The sequence below is a fragment of the Myotis yumanensis genome, unplaced genomic scaffold (genome assembly GCF_028538775.1).
Source record: "Myotis yumanensis isolate MYYU_CA2020_CCGP unplaced genomic scaffold, mMyoYum1.0.hap1 SCAF_17, whole genome shotgun sequence".
NCBI classification, from domain to species: domain Eukaryota; kingdom Metazoa; phylum Chordata; class Mammalia; order Chiroptera; family Vespertilionidae; genus Myotis; species Myotis yumanensis.
In genome coordinates, this window is record NW_027223768.1 from 5,297,689 (window position 1) to 5,319,287 (window position 21,599).

Below are 21,599 nucleotides of genomic sequence, written 5' to 3' on the forward strand. Positions count from 1 at the left end.
CGGCGTCGGGGGGCCAGGGGGAGGGGGAACGCCCGCGCGCAGGCGCAGTGCGTCGGTCACTGGTTGACTCCCTGGCTGCGGGCTTCATTTCTCCTCATTGTTGACCGGGGAGGAGGAAAGATGGTGTTGGATCTGGACTTGTTTCGGACGGATAAAGGAGGGGACCCGGACCGCATCCGAGAGACGCAAAAGAACCGCTTCAAGGACCCGGGACTCGTGGATCGGCTGGTGAAGGCGGACGGCGAGTGGCGAAGATGTGAGTACCGGACGTCCCCCATCTAAGCCCAACTTCAGCTCTCGGATCTCGTTCCCGCTCCTGGAGCCGCAGCTCCCGCCCCTCGGGAGACCCCCCTCCCAGGATGCGGGGGCTCCGAGGCGTTTCCTTATCCCCCCAAACGCTTGGGTAGCCGGGACCGTCCCACTTTGCCGTCAGCCGGTGGGTGCGTGCTCCCTCCCGGGCGTGCTCGGTGCGGGTCAGTGGTCTGGGAAGGAGCATGGCGCATGCGCATCAAGAGCTGTCAAGGCTTCCCCCTGCACGGGTAGCCCCGAGAAAGCCAGGGCGGGAGGTTTCCCCTTTCCCAACACTTATCTTTGGTCACCTCCGGCCTTTCTCTCTTGGTCCGCAAGGCCAGCGTGATCTCCTAGTTTGACAGGATGAAAGGCTCCAGCCCGAGTCACATCTGCAGCGTGATAGGTTCACTCCACCCACATTGGAAGCATTTGGGGTCTTTGGAGCCCGCTTCTGCCTAAAAAGCAGTGACCCCGGAGCTGTGGGGAGAGCCGTCCCCCTGGCTTGTGATCATACCTTTAAAAATGGCGAAAAGTCTGTTCCGCGGTAGGTCAGGCATGGGGAGAGGGGGTGCGGCGAGGCAAGACAACGCGTGTAATGATTGAGGCGGTGTAATTGTGATGTGAGGAAGTTTTCCGGGAAAGATATTGGTAGAGTTTGGCTAAAACTTGGAACCGAAAATAAAATCATAGAATCCTTTGCCTGGGTTAACTGGAGTAGTCCCCGATTGGCCGGATGCTGTCAAGCACATGTGATTTTTGTCTGATGCAATAAGTCTGCAACCAGCTGAGAGCCAAGTTTATGACAGCACACTGCAAAGGCAGTCCCTGTCCAAGAGTGTGGTGGCTTTCTAGTAGGAACACTGATTTTCCTGAGTTCATAAGGGTATTGGGTACCAAGAGAGTATTTGTTTAACTCGGGTTGCCTGTTAATTCCATGTCTCAGTCACTCTAATGTGGTGGTTTGTGACGCTTTTGTGAGATCCTACCACCTGAATCTGAATTGTAATGGAATTAAATTAATTGGAAGGAAAAAACTTGACTGAACACTGTTTTACTGAATCAGAAGTATCGGATTTTTGTTACCCAGTTACCCATTGTTCCGCAGTAAATTCCTTTGAGTATGTGACCTCTTCTCTTGTGTATAATGCACACGTCTACAGGGAGTTTTATCTCTTTCGTAATGGATGGATATATGGTGAGGGGGGTGAGTTCTTCAGGGACAGGGCTGTGGTTTAGGCATACCTAGGGTATACTAGTACATATGCATACAAGTTATGCATGTACACATGTATACATAGATTCCCAGTACTTAGCACTGCACCTGCTCCTTGGTAAGGGCTTCACAAACATGTTTGTTTTTAAAATATTTTTATTGATTTCGGAGAGGGAGAGAGAGATAGAAACATCAATGATGAGAGTGAATCATCGATCGCCTGCCTCCTGCACGCCCCCCACCGGGGATCGAGCCTGCAACCCGGGAATATGCCCTTGACCAGAATCGAACCCGGGACCCTTCAGTCCGCAGGCTGATGGCTCTATCCACTGAGCCAAACCGGCTAGGGCGACAAAGGTTTTTTAAATTCATGAATATCTTCTGTGTTCAGGGCCTTTGCCCGTCTGTATGAAAAGCAGTTTATTTTGTTTATTTTCCACACATCTGTGCTTTTATTCTTTTCTACTTAGCACCCCTTTCCAGTGTTCTCTTTGCAGCCAGAGGGAGTTAATGAGTTTTTCCCAAGTCGTTGGCTGCCCGAGTAGGACATTGACAGATCTTGCATCAAAGTTCTTTTATATCCAAACCTCAGATCAGAAGTTGGGGCTCTCCTGTCATTGGCTGCAACAAGGACTTGTAACCCTGAGCCACACTAAGAAATCATTGTGTTCCCTGACTGAGGACACAGCAAGCTTCAGAAGGCCCTCCATGACAGCGGAACCTATTTGTCTGCCTGTACACCTCCAAGGTGCCACGGGGGCTCTCAAAGGAATTGGATAAAACGTGGAGCCCAAGCACCACAGATTTTACCATGGCTCTTACAACTCCAAGGATTCAAACCGTGATTTCTTTTTTTCAATTCAGAGTAATAGACTGAGGACACATTTGGGCATGTGATAAGCATTTCTATGGACAACTTCTGAAGCCACTGGATTTCCACCTATCTTGCAATCTGCTAACCACCAGAATTCTATCCTCCCCCCAAAAGTGCTATTCCAAATGAGATTTCTCTTTACTATAAATTGAAGTTGTTATTTTCTCTTAACCTTTACTGCAGACTCCTTCAGCCAGGCCTTTGTCATTGGAATAACTCTACTTTCAGTTTCACCCCAGTCTCACCCATTCCTGGCCACACCCAAGGACATGTGAAATGAAAATCTAGTTATTTTTGCTTCCAGGCTTAAGTCTTGCAGTGACTTACATACCTTAAATCTGTCTGATAGAAATACAACAGGAGCCACAGGTATAATTATGGATCTTCTTGTAGCCACTTAAAAAAATGTAAAGGAAAACAGATGAAATTAATTTTAGGAATATATTTTATTTAACCCATGATCCAAAATTTACATTATTAACACACTGGAGATTAAGCCCGAAACCAAGGCGTGTACCCTGACTGGGAATCGAACCATTATCTCCTAGTTCATAGGTCAACCCATAACCACTGAGCCACGCCGGCTGGGCTAAAGTTCAGTTTAAATGTAGAATTTGGCAAAGCCTTCAACAGTAGCTGTGTCTAGATGCTATTGCATTTCTAGTCATCATTTCACCTGTTAAAAGCTTGATTTTTACCACATTGCTCCAAAAGCTTAGAAGCAAAAGTCGGACTAATGAACCACAATACCAGTATGTTAATTTGGGCCAGAATACCTAAGTAGGCTGACTAGTAAGTACCCTGCTTTTCCCAAAAGAAATCAAGATGTAAAAAGTAAAATTACTCTGAAGGCTGCAGGATGAGCATGATGTCATAGCAAAGGGAGTAACATTAACCATTTCTAGCATAGAGATGTAGCAACCAAGTTCACGGGAATAGAAATCTGACTGCCCTCTTTCTAGATTCCCCTGCACACTACATAGTTTCTTAAATGAACTTGAAGGGAATCGAGCAGTTTATAGTCACTCGATTAATTCCTGATTCCTCAGGTGTATTTCTCTACAACAGTGTCACCCAGGTTCTGATACATTTTCATTTCTGCCTCAGAGCGGCCTTTTCCTTGTCACCGAATGCTGGGGAACCCTATTATGCCAACTAAAATTTGGGGCTCTAAAGCTACCAGGTTTCACAGCTTCTTGAGGCGGAGACTGTAGCTGCCTGCTCTCTGGCCTTGGGCTGAGATCTGTCCTAAGGAGCCATGATTAGGGGAGGGAGGAATCTTATTTATCTGCATGTCTTTGAAATATTCTTGGGTTCTTTATTCTTCAGGCAGATTTCAGACCGACAACTTGAACAAGCTGAAGAACCTATGCAGCAAGACAATTGGAGAGAAAATGAAGGTAAGAGAACTAACAGCCATGAGAGCTTTAGCCGAGGCATTGAATCTTATTCTCAGTTAATAATTTCTAGTTTAGTGTCTGAGTCCATGGGATACCGAATTTCTTGCCCATATGGGGGAATTATTTTCTTTAAAAATATGCTTTTATTGATTTTAGAAAAAAGGGAGGGAGAGTGAGAGAGAGAGAAACATCGATGAGGGAGAAACATCCATCGGCTGCCTCCTGCATGCCCCCTACTGGGGTATCGAGCCCAAAACCTGGGCATGTGCCCTAACCAGGAATCAAACCATCGACCTTTTGTTTCACAGGATGCCCACCCAACAGCCACACCAGCCAGGGCTGGGGGAAATCTTTCTATGCTTGAAGAATGTTAAGTTTCAGTTCTGTCCTTTCTTTGATATTCAAAATAGTACGTGTTTTAAAGAAAGGAAGGAAGGCCCTAGCCAGTTTGGCTCAGTGGATAGAGTGTCGGCCTGCGGACTGAAGGGTCCCAGGTTCGATTCTGGCCAAGGTCACATTCCTGGGTTGTGGGCTCGATCCCCAGTGGGGGCATACAAGAGGCAGCCAATCGGTGATCCTCCCTCATCATTGATGTTTCTATGGTAGGGAAGTAAGGGGGTGAGTCCATCTTCTATATTAGTCTGTTTGGCTGCCATAATCTGGGTGGGTATAAACAGCAGAATTTATTTCTCACAGTCTAGAGGCTGGGAAGTCTGTGATCAAGGCCCAGGTAGATTTGGTCTCTGGCGAGGGCCCACTCCACTTCCTGGCTCATAGGCAGTCTCCTTGCTGTGTCCTCACGTGGCGGAAGGAGCCAGGGAGCTCTGTGGGGTCTCTGATGAGGTTGCCCTGGTCACCTAATCACCTCTGAAAGACACCACCTCCAAATCCCATCACATTGTGGGGTAGGTTTCAGCATAGGAATCTGTTGACTTTCAACCTTCAGTCTATAGCAAGGCCAGAGTCCTGCCACACTAGTCACCCGTTGTTTATGCTGTTCTTATAATAAGAACATAGATCCCACCAGTAATCTTTTCCAGTTATTTCTTGAGTTCAGCCTCCAGTGCCAGAAAGACTTTCCTACGGCAGAGTTCAGGTTCTTTGTTCAGTGCAGTCGAGCTCTTTTCTGAAAAGAGCATGGGTAGGGTCTCCAAGTCCTGGACTGTTTGTTGGCCACGTGACTTGAGGCAAGTTAACTTCTCAGCCTCAGTTTTTCTCATCTGAAATGACAGTATGAACATTCACCTCTAGAACAGAATTATGAGAACGAAAGTTGTTAAATGTAGAGAACCTGGCACGATACCAAGAACATGTAGTTATTATCAATTTTGAGTAACAATGAGTGGCCTTCATCCAAAAAATCTTCATGCTTGAAGAATGTTCAGTTTCAGTTCTGCCCTTCCTTTGGTATTCAAAATAGTACATGTTTTAATCTTTTTAAAAAAATATCCCCTTAATCACTTTTTTTTTAAAATATATTTTATTGATTTTTTACAGAGAGGAAGGGAGAAAGATAGTTAGAAACATCGATGAGAAAGAAACATCGATCAGCTGCCTCCTGCACATCTCCTACTGGGGATGTGCCCGCAACCCAGGTACTTGCCCTTGACCGGAATTGAACCCGGGACCCTTCAGTCCGCAGGCCGACGCTCTATCCACTGAGCCAAACCGGTTTCGGCCCCTTAATCACTTTTTAAAAAACATATGAAATGCACCCTATAGCCTGTCTAATTTTTAAGTTGTAAACCTCTAAACTAAACCAAAAGATTAAAAATTAGGAAACTAACCCAGTAAAGAACATAATAAAAAGATTTCGCTAGCCCTAACCGGTTTGGCTCAGTGGATAGAGCGTCGGCCTGGGGACTGAAAGGTCTCAGATTCGATTCCAGTCAAGGGCATGTACCTTTGTTGCGGGCACATCCCCAGTGGGGGGTGTGCAGGAGGCAGCTGATCGATGTTTCTCTCTCATTGATGTTTCTGACTCTCTATCTCTCTCCCTTCCTCTCTGTAAAAAATCAATAAAATATATTAAAAAAAAAAAAAAAAGATTTCGCTAGCCTGGCCGGCGTGGCTCAGTGGTTGAGCATCGACCTGTGAACTGGGAGGTCATGGTTCTATTCCCAGTCAGGGCACATTCCCAGTTTGCAGGCTCGATCCCCCAATAGGGGGCAGCCAATTGATGATTCTCTCTCATCATTGAAGTTTCTATCTCTCCCTCTCTCCTCTCTGAAATTTAAAAAAGAAGAAGATAGGACTAAGTTTTTTCATTTATAATAACACTAGAGGCCCGATGCATGAAATTCGTGCAAGAATAGGCCTTCCTTCCCCCGGCTGCCGGCACCAGCTTCCCTCTGGCACCCGGGACCCAGGCTTCCCTCACAGCCCCGGCTTCAGCCTGAAGGTTGTCTCGAAGGACGTCTGGTCTAATTAGCATATTATGCTTTTGTTATTATAGATTCTTGGATCCCTTTATGCTAACCCTGTAAGGAGTATTCTCCTTTGCTATCCATGGGAATGGTGCTAGCTTTCATTTGTATAGCACTTGAAAGTATTACAAACCTTTTTGTATATATCACATTTTGCTTTTGATCTTTGTTTTAAACCTCAGTGTGGGTGGTACAATTATCAGCTTTATTTAAAGGGCAAGGAAATAACCTGAGGAAATTAAGGGTCTTTCCTAAATTACGCTAGCTGAAGAGTCAGAACTTGAACTCAGAACTTTCCGACAGGAGGGATTGGCAGATAGCGAGGGAGCCTCGGCTCCCTTGGGAAATATTGTGATTTGGGCCACCTTTTTTCTGCCTCAGTAGTCCATGCTTGTTCTTGTCAAGACTCTGATATGTTCAGACTTTCCCAGCTTTACGAGATGATTTTGCTTGGGTCACGGAAGGATGTGAGTTGGGTTATGGTTGGAATCCTGACTTCTCGCTTTGGTGGGTGAGAATGTGTAATGAGTCTAAAGGATTTCTATGCTTTTGTCCTTAGAAGATGTTATCCTTTCTCATGATTCAGTTTTGCACAGTGGATATGAGGTTGTATAAATATTATTGCCTATTGTATATTTGGAATATTTTTAAGACCTTTAGGACATTGAGTATGCTTTCTACACATTTTATTTATATTCGCAAAACCGACCCTAAATCTCACCTTGGAGTTTTTTTGTCGTTGTTGTTAATCCTCATCCGAGGATATTTTTCCATTGATCTTTTAGAGAGAGTGGAAGAGAGGGAAAGACAGAGAGAAACATCGATGTGAGAAAGACACATCATTTGGTTGCCTCCTGCACGTGCCCCAACTGCGCCCCAACCATGGCTCAGGCTGGAGAGTAGCCTGCAATCAAGGTACATGCCCTTGACCGGAATCGAACCTGGGACCCTTTGTTCCTCAGGCCGACACTCTATCCACTGAGCCAAACCGGCTAGGGCTCATCTTGTTTTTATACAAGTTTTGCTGAGGTTCTATAGGTCTTGTTATAATGGCCTTTGATAATTTAATTTATTAATTAAAATTATCTTCCCCCTGGCTGTGGACAAGGATTAGAAATGATTTGGCAGAATATTATAAAGAAGGGTGAGGCAAGAAGTCAGAGGGGGGGAAAAATGAGTGCTGGGTACATCCCTGCTATTTGCCAGCTTGCATTGACTGCTCTAAACTTAGGTACAGATTTTGTGACTTTTCCCTCAAAAAGTTTTCCTTGCCTCTCTAACATCCCATCATCCCATCCATTGTTCAGTGTAGTCGAGCTCTACATAGCCTCAGCACTGGGACTGTTCTTAGCAGGCAGACAGGGCTTCATAGATTCACACCCAGGCCTCTGCCCCAGCGCTGAGCACCCAGCGTGTGAGCATTCTCACCCATTCTCTCTTTTTATACATATATATATATTTTTTTAAATTGATTTCAGAGAGAGGAAGGGAGAGGGAGAGAGAAATAGCAACATCAATGATGAGAGAATCATCCATCGGCCTCCTGCACGCCCCGCACTGGGGATCCAGCCTGAAACCCAGGCATGTGCCCTGACCAGGAATCAAACCGTGACCTCCTGGTTCATAGGTTGACGCTCAATCACTGAGCCACACCACTGTGCTCACCCAGTCTTGGTGCCCACACTCTTCTACATCCAGGGCAGACCTTCTCATGTTCCCGATGATGTCAGCCCTCTGACCCTGATGGGTTAATCAGTCTGTCCAGGATCAAAAAGCTAAAAAGCAGCAGAACAGAGACTTGAAACTTTTAACTTCTCACTTCCAATTTGCTAATCTTTCTACACTTGATCTTAGCCAAAAGGCCGAGAAGCGATTGCTAATCTTTCTTACTTCTAATTTGCTTAGACAGCTGTGTAGGAAGTTCTGTGATTCGTTTATGTGATGTTACTTTGATGTGCACTTAGGATGTCAGAACTTTTTTTATTTAATAGTGTTGTTCGTTTTGTTTGTTTGTTTTTCCTGCAGAAAAAAGAGCCAGTGGGAAATGATGAGTCCATTCCGGAGAACTTGTTAAATCTCGATGACCTCACTTCAGACACTTTAGCTGTAAGTTATTGTCCTTTTCTAGGTTGGGGTTTCTCTTCTTTTATCGTAACTTTCTTCCTAGACAAGTAAATGCTAAAACTCTGCTGCATTACGGCATTGTCCTTGAACTTCTGCAGCTGGGACGGGTCCCTGTTACTCTTGTTATATACTTTGTACTTTGTTTATGGGACAGCAAAGCGGGAGCCAGCTGGAGTCGAAGGATCGAGGGAGGAAGAAGGGAAAAAAGGAACTATGGTTAGCTTATAGTGTTCTGTTTTCCCAGAGTCAGGTCATTTTTAGATTTATTGTAATTCAGTAAACAGTCACTCTATAAAGAGCCTGGTGCAGTAATTTTCAAGTTTTTAGTCGCTAAACCCTTTCTGAAAACCCATCACAAAAGCATAGCAAGAGCATCAACACAAAAAAGCGGTGCTAAATAAATAAATACATTTTTTAGAAAGCTGTTGCTGTGCTTGAAGAGCTAGGTTGGGGGCGCTCTTCCTGTCCAGCCCTACCTGCTCAGAGCTCCCCCCAAGAAATCAGTACCATTTGAAATATCTGCAAGAGGGATACAAAGTTAGCTTAAGACAAAGTCTCTTGCTCCTGATAAATGTGTCATCTTCCTGGAGAACAGTGAAGTGCAGTGCGTAATAGAACGCTGAATCGGTTGAATCGGGAAGAAAGAGCCCTGAAGAGAGCTACATGTTAAAATTCCTAAGATATGTAGGAACCAGAAGAGTGGCCAGAATTGATCCATCTCTGCCTCAGGCACCCCAAAAGGAAATGCCAGCTGGTTTGTAAGGGCAAGGCCGCTTTGAAAGCCTTCATTGTCAGTTTTTAAAAGGCTATCACAAGGATTGTCGTCAGAGCACAGCCGGGTTAGGGCAACAGAATCGCATTCCTACTCTGTCCTTGATGCGCTGTGGCCTGGGTGCGGGCCTGGCTTGTTCGTCCACAGAACCTGAAAGTGTCCCAGATCAAAAAACTCCGACTCCTCATCGACGAAGCCATCCTGAAGTGTGACGCCCAGCGGATAAAGCTGGAGGAAGAGCGGTTTGAGAACCTCCGAGAGATCGGGAACCTTCTGCATCCCTCGGTGCCCATCAGTAACGATGAGGTAGGTGTAGGTGCCACAGCTAACATCGCTCCTCTGTTGGAAGGAGGCAGAAGCAGGTCCTTTGTGTATTTGCCCTGCCCACCAATTGAGAATTGAAAGTGTCAGATCCTTGCCTGATTGGGAAGTGGCAGAGACCGCAGGTAGGAGACTCCTGGCCCAGAAATCTCTTCTGCATCTGGCTGCTGTCCTCCACTGTTGCCCCTGGTAGCAGCCAGTCTCGTGGGAGGGATCTGCTAAATCAACCTCACCCCTCACCCACACCCCGCCGAGAAGCTGCAGGTTGAAGGGGAATCTGCATGATAAAAGTTTCCTGCTGAGTGGGAGCTTCCCCAGCACAAAGCTGCTCTGAGCCCAGCCTTTGTTCCCTGACACCCCAGCCAGAGCGGGGCCCATCTGTGCCTCTTTCATTCATTCCCTGGTGAACGGAATGTTTAAACTCTCTGCTGGCTGGGGTGGCAGACTCGGGAGGTCTGGGGCCCTGAGCCCGCCCTCCCGTGGCCCCGGGACCAATGAGAGCCTGGAAAAAGAAATCTACATTCTCCTCTGCACCCCAGGCAATGTTGATTGTCTAGGGTTGAGGTGTCCTTATACAAAGCATTTAAAGGGGTAAATGAGAGAGAGAGAGAGAGAGAGAGAGAGAGAGAGAGAGAGAGATCTTTTGGACAATCATGCTTTGAGTTTCATGGCTAGAATCCCTTCTAGGAATCTAAAAATGATTATTTCTCTACTGAGCACAAATTCTCTAGCATATTCCCTTCTCCAGTCTCTGGACACGATGACCAAAACCTGGTGTTTGAGTTAAGCCGTGGCTTCCCAAAGCTCCGGGTTGTTCTTAGAACAGGGTTTGGAAAGATGGAGGTTGTAGAATTCAGAGGCCGTGCATCTTTCTCTCCCGCTCTTGTTTCCTCAGGATGCGGACAACAAAGTCGAGAGGATCTGGGGTGACTGCACAGTCAAGAAGAAGTACTCGCACGTGGACCTGGTGGTGATGGTCGATGGCTTTGAAGGCGAAAAAGGGGTCGTGGTGGCTGGGAGTCGAGGGTACTTCCTGAAGGTGAGTCAGGAGCCAGTGGGGGTGGGATTAGAAAGAAGGAATTTAAAAAACACAATGCAGAAAACATAACCTCCTCGAGGAGGCCCCCCAATCCACACTTGTGCTCGCCTTTCTACCACAGACTTATTGGCAGTTAGATGCAGTGTCTTCTAGGCCGGAGTCCCCGCAACAAAAGCCACTGCGAGATACCCCGCAGGGAGCATATGTTTGCCGACTGAATCAGAACAGTCTCTCCTTTGTCGAGCTCAGTGTAATCTGACAGTCAGACAAGTAACAGTCAAAAGCCACTGTGAAAAGTACTGTCGACATAAGAAACGTCCAAAACTGTAGAGAGTTATTTTTATGAGTTGATTTGAAACAAACTGATGACAATTGCCAGGAAGCAAAATCTCAACGGATTGAGAAAATGCTCTGGGGAATGGCAGTTTTGCAGCTTATTTAATACATTAGAATCAAAGGAAGAGACGTTAAGTGGGGAAGGGGGTGGGTGCATGAAATCCGCTGGTGGTAGATCTGGGAGGTGGGAGAAGGCAAAGCGGTGAAATCGCTGGGATTGGATAAAAAGCAAACCGGAGAGACACGTACTTCTTTTACGGTGGTGAGGACAGGACAGTTAATGGTGAACATTTCCAGTACTGAGAGATGATACTGGGAGACAAGGCGACAGTGAGGGTTCTGTGGTCTGTGCTCTGGTGGGTGAGCCCTGAGGGGTCTGGTAAAGGAGATGATGCTGACATTTCAAAGGCATGTTAGCTTAGATGCAAAAAGGCAGCAGACAGGCTCAGTTAATCCTATGTGGTTATTTTCAGTCTCTTGAGCCTGGAGGGCCCACCATGCCGGCCTCCCCTGGGCTTGTCAGGTTTGGTACGTGGCCCTTTTTGGTGCACGGAACTGTGGTGTGAGCAGGCCCAGAGCGCAGGGAGGCCGCTAGGCAGAGGCAAACCCAGGCTAGCTGGGACAGAGGGCAGGTGCTCTCAGAGAAAGAAGGCTTCTAGAAAGACATGGTAAAATAATTTTGGAATTACACCTTCAACTGCTGGTCCCATTATATGTGGGGGTTTTTTCCCAATAAATGCTGTAAATGTATTTTCCTTATGACTTTTTTAAAAAAAATATTTTATTGATTTTCTACAGAGAGGAAGGGAGAGGAATAGAGAGTTAGAAACATCGATGAGTGAGAAACATCGATCAGCTGCCTCCTGCACACCCCCTACTGGGGATGTGCCTGCAACCAAAGTACATGCCCTTGACCGGAATCAAACCTGGGACCCTTCAGTCCGCAGGCTGATGCTCTATCCACTGAGCCAAACCGGTTAGGTCATCCTTATGACTTTTTAATTGATTTTATTTCCTTATGATTTTTTAAAATAACATTTTCTTTTCTCTAGTTTACTGTAAGGACACAGTATGTGATACTTACACAAAACACGTGTTGACTATGTTATTGGTAAGGCTTCTGGTCAACAGTAGGCTATTAGTAGTTAATTTGCGGGAGGAGTCAAAAATTATAGGTGGATTTTCGACTATGATGGGGGAGGGGTCAGTGCCTCTAACCTCCTAGTTCAAGGGCCAACTATACTCTCCATATACACACATACATAGGTATGCTCCACTCTATGCAAATGAGTCCAATGTCATAAGAATGAGCACAAGAAAATATTCCCATGCGTGCGGGGCCACTAACCCTTTCCTCTTGCTTGGTATCTGAAAGAGAATTCTCTTTACACTTTGCCTGGGGGATCTGCTCGGGACTGCGTTAAGTCAGAATCTCTTGAGTTGGCTGTTGGGGTGCATTGTCTTTCCTGACCTCCTGTGTGCTCTGGGTAGTCACATTCTGCTGGGCCCATTGCCTCAGAGGGAATTCTAGCAATTGAACTTGATGGCGACAGAACCCACTCACCCAGTGCTCTCTCTCCTTAGGGGCCCCTGGTGTTCCTGGAGCAGGCGCTCATCCAGTACGCCCTTCGCACCTTGGGAAGTCGGGGCTACATTCCCATTTACACCCCGTTTTTCATGAGGAAGGAGGTCATGCAGGAGGTGGCACAGCTCAGCCAGTTTGATGAAGAGCTTTACAAGGTGAGTAGCTGGGCAGAGTGGCAGAAAAACTTCTTTAGTTGGGAAGTTTAATTCACAGATACAGAGCAGCGCTGTCCAGTAGACTTCCTGCCGTGATGGAAGTGGTCTAGATCTGTGGTTGTTGAGCACCTAAAATGTGGCTAATGCACCGGAGGAAGTAACATTTTCGCTTAAGTAGCTATACGTGGCCAGTGGCTACTGTGTGGGACAGTGTAGACCTAGGGCCTGTTTGATCTTCCCCCCAGCTCATCCGTATGATGGGTCTACATGAGCATGCTTTGCCCGGCTGGCATGGCTCAGTGGTTGAGTGTCGACCTATGAACCAGGAGGTCATGGTTCGATTCCCGATCAGGGCATTAAAAATAAATAAATAAATAAATAAATAAATAATAAATAAATAAATAAGCATGCTTTAACATCATGAGCATAGAAAAGAAGCGTATTTATTGAGTGGCCAGACAAAAGGACACTATAGAAGTGGCTGGCCTTCCCATGTCCTCCCACTCCGGACCCCAGACTGGAAGCTTCCATAGGGCAACCCATGCTTTTCTTGGCATAGATGTGGCTTCCCATGTGTGGTTCCTCTCAACCCTGGGCCATTTCAGGGAGAGCCAGAGGATTCAAGTCCAGCTTCAGAAGGTCATTCTTGTCAACTGGCCACCAACGTGGCTGAGGATTATACCCTCTGGACTAGCCCATAAGCACCAAGAAAGTGGAGACCATGTCTCCTTTTGCCCAACATTGTATGTTCCTGGGAGTGGATTACATTATATTGCTACCAGCTCAGGTTTTATTGTACGTCTGCCATCATTGGCCATTTTATATCATTTACAAATGTATTTATTTATTAGATAAGTAAAAGAATCACAATTTTTTTTATCTCCTTTTAATTTGCTTTTCTTCGATCTCTATTGGGGACCCCATTTGGGACAGACCCATTTCCTCCCTAGTCTTTAGTGTCCCCTCCTCACTCCCAGGCAGGGATTAAAGAAACGTCCCCTGTCCCATCGCTCGTATCTCCCCTGTGGTCCCTGCTCTAGCTGAGGTCCCCCTCCCTCGCTCTTAATCAGTAAAGGTCCCTCCTCCTTCAGGTGATTGGCAAAGGCAGTGAAAAGTCTGACGACAACTCTTATGATGAGAAATACCTGATTGCCACCTCCGAGCAGCCCATCGCTGCTCTCCACCGGGATGAGTGGCTACGGCCAGAGGATTTGCCCATCAAGTATGCTGGCCTGTCCACCTGCTTTCGCCAGGAGGTGGGCTCCCACGGCCGGGACACCCGTGGCATCTTTCGAGTCCATCAGTTTGAGAAGGTAAGTAGAGAAGGCAGGGTGAGGAGCAGGATCCTTCTACATGTCTGTCCAGGGAAGTGAGAGGAGAGGCAGGAGCTGTGTGTCCAGAGTCTTGCCTCCTGTTGCCTACGTCTGTGTTTCAGGGAAGAGCCTGAGCAGCACGTGGTGGAGTAGCTGCCAGCACCGACCCCGGAACCAGGCTGCCTGAGGCCAAATGCCAACCCCACCACCTACCAGCTGTCACCTCAGGCAGCTTGCTTAACCACTCTGTGCTGTTTTCTCCCTGTAAAAGGCGGGTAATACTAGTACCCACCTCATTGGCCCACTGAGAGGATTAAACTAGTTAATACGAGAGGCACTTAGAACTGCACCGGGCACGTGTGCAGTAAGCTCTCTGTAAAGCACGCGTTCTTGTTGCACACCCAGCCCAGTGCAGCACCATCTCTCTTGCTGGGGCCCAGCCTTGCCTGCCTCCCAGCGGGATCGGAACAGGTCTTCATTGCAAGAGTAGCTCCCACTTTGGTTCTTTCGAGGACTTGCCCTGTCTCATTGTCACTGTCTCCCTGGGCCCCTCTTTGCAGATTGAGCAGTTTGTCTACGCGTCACCACATGACAACAAGTCGTGGGAGATGTTTGAAGAGATGATCTCCACCGCGGAGGAGTTCTACCAGACCCTGGGCATCCCATACCACATCGTGAATATTGTCTCAGGTACCAGCCTCCCTTTCCTGCAGCCCACAGCTATCTCCCGCCCCACACAGAGAAATAGCTCAGGATCCAATTAACTGCCCACGTTAATTAAAAGATCACACTCTTTTCCCTTGGGAGCGTTTGCTGATAAGAATATCTGGGCGTGATTTCACTTCTGGGGACGGGATGTGAATTACAGAATTCTTCAGGTTTGCTAAAGGTTAGCCTTCTGAAATACCATCCCTCCTTCATGAATTCGAGGGGTGTTTCCTTACAGGTTCTTTGAATCACGCTGCCAGTAAGAAGCTTGACCTGGAGGCCTGGTTTCCGGGCTCGAGAGCCTTCCGGGAGCTGGTCTCCTGTTCTAACTGCACAGACTACCAGGCTCGCCGCCTCCGAATCCGATACGGGCAAACCAAGAAGATGATGGACAAGGTAGAGGGCCCTGGGGAGGCGGGCAGCGGGGCCTTCGGAGCAGAGGGGGTTGGTCTTATTCCTTAGCCCTCAGAGTGCATTATTCCCCGGCATCACGGGAAAACCTGGGCGTTTCAGTCTAGATCAGAAAGGGAACCTGAAAATGACTTCCTCTGAATCAGGGCTGAGTTCTTTTGGGTGGAAACCGGACTCCGGCTCCATTCTACGAAGCCATGCTAACTTTTCTCTTTGGGGCTTTGCTTTTTGTCGCTCCAATAAAGGATAAACCCCCATTGGTCTACCCAGAATAAGTCGCAGGCAATGCCTGCCCTCTTCTCGCCCAGGGAGGTCTGGGTTCTAAGCTCATCTCTTCAAACCCAACTTCCAGGCCCTGGGGCTGAAAGGGGAGGCCCCTGCGGTAGGGTTTTCTTTTTCCCTCAAAGGACCCAACTCTCCTCAAAATACTGAGCCTTGTTTGCCCCTCATGGAGGCATGAGGAGTCTTTCTGGACATCACCTGATGGGCAGTAAATGCCAGACAGAATCCAGGCTTAGGACAGGCTCAGGAATGGGTGGAAGCCATGGTTTCGAATTGGCTAGTTACAGTGGGGGAGTCCGGCTGCTGGGGTGATGGCTCCCGGTCAGCAGTTAGACCAGCTAAGGGCTGAGTTGAACTGCTCCCTCTGCTCAGGTGGAGTTTGTCCACATGCTCAACGCCACCATGTGTGCCACTACCCGCACCATCTGCGCCATCCTGGAGAACTACCAGACGGAGAAGGGCATCATCGTGCCCGAGAAGTTGAAGGAGTTTATGCCGCCAGGTGAGACCCAGCCCAGCCCGTCCCCCTCCTCTTCTCCGTCTTCATCCTTCGGAATAGAGGCCCCTTTCAGAACGGACCCGGTGTTGTTCACACACGGTCCCCCAAACGCTGCCTGTCTCCTGGGGGCACTGCAGGGCCGAGCTGAGAAAGTAGCCGGGACAGACCTGATCTATTGAGATGCCGCTGAGATTCTGACGGGAAGGAAAGAATGAATGGGTGCCCTCTTGTTCAAAGGCATCGGCCTCGTTTGGCACTCACCGCAGAGGTCCGTGGGCTCTGGCTCCTGAGAAACAATGGGTGATTCGGTTGGCTCTTCCCTTCCAGGTCTCCAAGAACTGATTCCCTTTGTGAAGCCTGCGCCCATTGACCAGGAGCCATCGAAGAAGCAGAAGAAGCAGCAGGAGGGCAACAAAAACAAAGGGGCAGAGAGCGATGTCACCCTGGAGAGCCAGCTGCAGAGCATGGCGCTCACCGATTCCTGAACATTCCTTCCCCCCAGTTCGGTCAGCTGGGATCCCAGAGCCTGCCCGCAGGCGGGGAAGCCAGACATGCCCTCTCATCGCCTGCACCGACTGACTGCATTGCTGAAACGGGAGCCCTCTGCCAGCACACTGCAGTGTTCCTGTCTGCTCACATGGGCCTAGGACGCAACCACTGAGGACTGAGGAAGCCATGCCATGAGCCTCCCCTACGGAGGTGAGGACTCGCCCGCAGTCCTCCGCCTGGGCCTCAAACCCTGGCTCACAGCTCTCCCTGGAACCACACTCACTTGTGCTTTTCCTCCTAAATAAAGCTGTTCCATGTAGCAAGTCAGAGAGCCTTTGAGAAGGTAGGCGAGGGCTGGGGTAGATTAGTAAAGGCTCCAGGGCGAAGGGAGAACTTTGGGCCTTGGCCACGTAAACCTGTGGAACAAGGGCCAGGATCCTCTTTGATAAATCTGCTCCCATGTCCAAGCAGTTAAGCAGGACTCGCTTAGAGACCAGCTCATCTAAAAAGCCTCCTGGCACTTCTGTTCAGTGGGAAGGGCTCTTTGGAAAGGGAGGGAGGCTGTGATGTCTTAGGGGAGATGGGACTATATTTAATCCAAAAGAGGCCCAAGATTCAAGAGCATAAGGCAGTGCCTTACCAACAGCTGCTTCTCTTTGCAGCCATTCCAAAATGGGAGACCAGCTTGTTGCTGCTACCCAAAGGATGGAGGTAGCCAGCAGGGTTGGGGGCTGGGGGTGTTTTAATCCCTTCTCTGCGGCTCCCACTGTGGCCCAGTAGCCAGGGCACCCTTGCTCTGGGGAGAGTGATGTTTAGGTTCTATTTCCCTGCTGCCTTTCATCTGCAATCTCCAAACACTTTGCTTTAATAACACCTCTTGTCAGCTTGGTGCTTCTAAAATACTTCCTATAGATGGTCTCTTTTATCTTTGTGACAGTCCCAGAAGGGAGGGTGGGGACATGATTACACCCCTGTCTTCCTATGGGAGACGGAATACAAGGTGGGTGAGGGAGATGAGACACGGCCAGGTGGAAGCCAGGAGTCCTCATGCCTGCTGTGTTTTGGGGGAGGATGAGAGGAGGACTCTGGACCGGCCTGTCCCTTAGGAGCCTTTAAGTCATCTCAGCATCCTTAGTCCCCAGCAGCCATCTCCCTTGGCCTGCCGCTGGGGCTGGGCACCAGGAAAGCGCTCACCTGCTTGGTTTCCCACTGGGACCTCGGGGCTGGTCCTGTGGACACCCAAAAAGGTGATCGCGGTGGCTCTCGCCACAGGCAGGCTCAGCCAGCCCACCTCTGCTGCAGCCCCTTGCCCTCAGCTCCGGGATCACACAGCCAGGGCCAGGGGACAAAAGAGCAAGCTGCTGGCACTTACTCAGAAGGACCAGAACTTCACAATCCTGTAACCTCGGCTGTTTGAAGAAAGGCATTTACACGGGAGCAGGAGGCTGGGTTCGCTCACCACCACCCAGCCCTGTTCAAAAAGCCCACTGGGCTTTGGAGTTCGAAATTTCGGATGGCCTTGAGCATCCCCATCTAGCCATACAGGTACCCGCTGCTGCCCCCTCCACTCCCCACTCCTACCCTCTTCGGCTCCTGGGGCCTGGGACCTTCCACCAGGAAGGTGGAAGCTAGGGCCCTGAGGCCATGGGCGCCTGGGCCCAGCTCTCGGCTCCCCTGCACTGGCTGACCACCTTCTCATCTGACTAGTTTTCTGGAGCTGGTTGCACCTGGAACTCCCTGATGCTTTATGCAGAGAGCCTCCTGCCCTGTGCTGTTGGCAGCCCTGCTCCTCATGCCAACCTTCCCTACTCAGTGGTCAGCAAACTGCGGCTCGGCAAACCACAGCTCGCGAGCCACATGTGGTTCTTTGGCCCCTTCAGTGTGGCTCTTCCACAAAACACCGACTTCTGCGCATGGGCCACGAAGTTTCAATCGCACTGTACGTGCGTGCCCGCACGTGGTATTTTGTGGAAGAGCCACACTGAAGGGGCCAAAGAGCCGCATGTGGCTCGCGAGCCACGGTTTGCTGACCACGGCCCTACCTGCCCCATGGCTGGGTCAGGGCGTGGACTGGCCTGGGAGCGCGCCTAGTGAACAGGAATGCATGGAAGCTCAGAATATAGCTGTTGGGTGGATCCACCAGTCTGTTAGAAAGAAGCACTGTGCTCCCGCCCGCCCCCCTGCTCTTCCAGATGCCAGAGGAGAAAACAGCTGAAAGTTGTGAAGGAAAGGATGACCCGGAGGCTGAGGTCCCTCCCTGCAGGTCACAAGAACACAGGCTGGTGCGCACATGGACACACACACACACACACACACACACTCCTTTACCGAGCGCTGTGCCAGCACCATTAGAGCAGGAGTCACAGAAGGAAGGGGACACAGCCCTGGCTCTCAGAGAACTCACCATCGTTGGGAAGGTGTGGCCTGCCTGCCTCCAGGGTGAGCTGAAAACCCCACTCCTTCCCTCCCTGCAGCCGCCCGGCTGATGCCAGCATGCCAGCGTGTTGTGTTTAGGAACGGCTGCCTGTCCTGGAAGCCGAGCACTTGGGACCGAGCCCAGCTAACCTGGGCTCCACCCTGGCAGCTGTTGCCTCCGCAACCCACGGCTGATGCCCTCATCCCTGGCACCTTGACCTGCCCATCTCCAGCCTCGGCTGCGGCTGCCCGAGTTACCTAAGTGAGCAAACAACCCCCACAGGCTGAGTGGGTGACTCACTGCCCTGGGTCCCTCACCAACCCTCGGTTCCCACACCCAGGAATTCAGGGCCCAAGAGGCAGGTCTGGGTGCTTCGGGCAGGAGAGGAGACACCAGGCCTCTCTCTACCAAGCCATAGAGACAACCAGGAGCCAGACTTCCAGAAAGAGATGCTAAAGCAGCAACTTCGGGGATCCAACGTGAGAACAAGGAGCCGGCCTGCACTCGGCCTGCTGGGAGGGTCACTTGGCCGCCCAGGAGCCCACACCCTCAGTGGTGAAGTCTCTCCTGGGAGCTCGCCCCGGGACTTGTCCTGTTCTTCCTTCCCTGAAGGTCTCTCCTTTACCCAGGTCCCCAGACAGCCTGCTGTCCTCCCACCCCCAGACCTCCCTGGCCCTGGCCTGGCTCCCAGACTCCCGGGAAGAGCCTGACAGGCGGAGCTGGGATGGGCCCAGAGAAATGCGCTGCATGTCAGAGCCTGTGCCAGAAGAGGGGCCTGCTCCACCCCCCTCGCCTCCCAGCGTGGGGTTCCCCCAAAGCTCCTCCCAGATACACACAAAAGGAGGGGCACAACCCTGCCTCTCCAATGGGGGAGGCTTGATGGGGCTGACACCTCTGCCGCTGACATTGCCCTTTTAAGAGCCCCCCCCCCCACGGGGCGGGGGTGCTGCAGGCAGGTTCTTGTTGCAGAAACCCGGGCAGAACTCCCTTCTACCTGCGGGAAAGGCGACCCAGCCTGCAGCCCTGCCAGTTCTCCTCTAGGCCCCGGACCTGCCCTGCCGCACGGAGGTAGGGGGTCCCCGCGACCTCTGATCCTGAGAAAGCCCCCTTTTCCAGAAGGGAAGTTCCTCTTCCGCGGCTCTGATTGGTTGGCTGACAAGCCCTGCATTTTGGAGAGCAGTCCGGGCCCCCCTGTAGGCCTGGGGCTTCCCTCCCCCAGTAAACCTGCCGGCAGAAATGGTCTGGAAAATGGTTTTCCTGGGCTGTGCGTTGCTGATCGGATGGTCTCGGCCTCAGGGAGACTGGTTGTTGAAAACCTGAAGAAAGGGAAGAATTTAGCACCCACTTAGAATAGCATTCAATCCTTTCCTCCTTCCATCTTCTCTGAGAAAGAGTAGAAAAAAAATTTTTTCTACTCTTTCTCCCAAGCCAGCCCTTGGCTACTGGTGCCCTGGATTTCACCGCCCTCCCTCAGAGCCCCTGAGCCCTGGATCCTCCGCTAGCTCTCCCATCAGTCCCTCCCCGCCCATGCCCGCAGCACACCAACCTGCCACAGTCCCCTCCGGCCTGGCCTGGCCCTGCCTGCCATTCTGAGCCCAGCTGGCTCCATGCCCTCCTAGGTAAACAGTGGGCACCTCAGGCCCGGCTACCTCCTGGACATTCTGGGCTCCACCCTCTCAGAGGGAGGGTGGAATGTTCCAGACAGGGAACAGCATGAGGGAGCAGGAGGAAGGCCTGAGTACTGGTGTGCAGAGAGGGGGCGGGGCGGAGTGGAGGCTAGAGAAGTGGGCAGGATAAGGAGTTAGTGCCCGCCCCTAAGTGCCAGTTTCCAGGCTGGGGGGGCGGGGTGTGTGTGGGGGTGCTGGCCTCTCCCTGCTCTTTCTCTGCATGCTCTCTATCTCTGATCCAAAATCCAGGATCTTCCAGGAGATCATGCATCCCTGGCTCCAGCCCCCCACCTGCCAGCATACACACGGAGCCTTTCCACCACCAGGATCGCAAACCCAAAAGTCCTAGTCTAACTTCTTATCTGGCCCACTCTCCCGTGGGATTTCAGGCACCCAAAACAAGCTCCCAGGAGTCACCCTGGGCCACCCCTCCTCATCCCCCCTCGGCCAGCCTCACACAGTCCCACTGAGTCCCTACCTCACTCAGATCTGCCCCTTCAGCGAGCAGCCTGTTCCCCATCCTGGGCTGCTGCAGCCATCTCCTGCTGGCTACCAGACCCCAGGCCCTCCTCCCGTGGGGCTGCTCTCTGTGCCAAGTAGTCTGTGGATGCCACAGCCTTGACCATGCCTCCCCTGCCAAAGCGCTTCCAACGGCTCCCTTAACTTATCAAATAAAACCCAGATTCTCCCCGGCTGGCATAGCTTAGTGGTTGAGCCTCGACCTATGACCAGGAGGTCACAGTTCAATTCCCAGTCAAGGCACATGCCCGGGTTGTGGGCTCAATCCCCAGTGTGGGGCATGCTGAAGGCAGCCAATCAATGGTTCTCTCTCATCATTGATGTTTCTATCTCTTTCTCCTCCCTTCCTCTCTGAAATCAATAGATAGATAATAGATAGATAGATAGATAGATAGATAGATCTATACATATAAAAGCCTAAGCAACCATCCAACTGTTTGACTGTTCGACCCTTTGACCGGTAGCTATGATGTGCATTGACCACCAGGGAGCAGACCCTCAACACACAGGCATGGAAACATGGAACAGACTGATGAATTTCAGAGGGGAGGGTGGGAAGAGATTAACCAAAGATCTTATATGCATACTAGAGGCCAGGTATGTATGTGTGTGTGTGTGTGTGTGTGTGTGTGTGTGTAAAAGCAGGACAACCCAGACTTCTCAGTCATAGTCCAGACCCACCCAACTGTGGCCACAGTTCAGATGAATGGGCCCTTCTGCTCTGCTTGTCCGTCTGTCCCCGCCCCCCCCCCCCCGCCC

At 50.3% G+C, this 21,599-nt stretch overlaps 2 protein-coding genes and 1 non-coding gene across 3 annotated transcripts in view; 1 reads left to right on the top strand and 2 right to left on the bottom strand.

The window, feature by feature from the left end:
* CFAP276 (cilia and flagella associated protein 276) overlaps window positions 1–904 on the bottom strand; it is a 58,887-nt gene extending 57,983 nt beyond the window's left edge. Inside the window, exon 1 of the mRNA XM_070396510.1 lies at window positions 806–904. The gene's annotated coding sequence lies outside the window, so the exon portion shown is untranslated. The remainder of the gene's footprint in view (window positions 1–805) is intronic.
* On the top strand, window positions 44–16,561 carry SARS1 (seryl-tRNA synthetase 1). The gene is made up of 11 exons (XM_070396506.1): window positions 44–256; window positions 3,708–3,778; window positions 8,230–8,310; window positions 9,248–9,406; window positions 10,317–10,460; window positions 12,381–12,536; window positions 13,628–13,849; window positions 14,410–14,539; window positions 14,796–14,953; window positions 15,623–15,752; window positions 16,077–16,561. The coding sequence occupies exons 1-11, from the start codon at window positions 121–123 to the stop codon at window positions 16,232–16,234; spliced, it is 1,545 nt and encodes a 514-aa protein (XP_070252607.1). The 5' UTR covers window positions 44–120; the 3' UTR covers window positions 16,235–16,561.
* Window positions 7,895–8,078, bottom strand: LOC138996524 (U2 spliceosomal RNA). The gene has a single exon (XR_011468806.1). It is a non-coding gene; the product is annotated as a U2 spliceosomal RNA (small nuclear RNA).
* Window positions 16,562–21,599: the final 5,038 nt, after the last annotated feature.

Coding starts and splice junctions, on each gene's coding strand:
- SARS1 (XM_070396506.1), top strand. CDS start 121: ATGGTGTTGGATCTGGACTTGTTTCGGACGGATAAAGGAGGGGACCCG. Junction 3,779..8,229: donor CAATTGGAGAGAAAATGAAG/GTAAGAGAACTA, acceptor TTTTTCCTGCAG/AAAAAAGAGCCAGTGGGAAA. Junction 14,954..15,622: donor CCAAGAAGATGATGGACAAG/GTAGAGGGCCCT, acceptor CCCTCTGCTCAG/GTGGAGTTTGTCCACATGCT.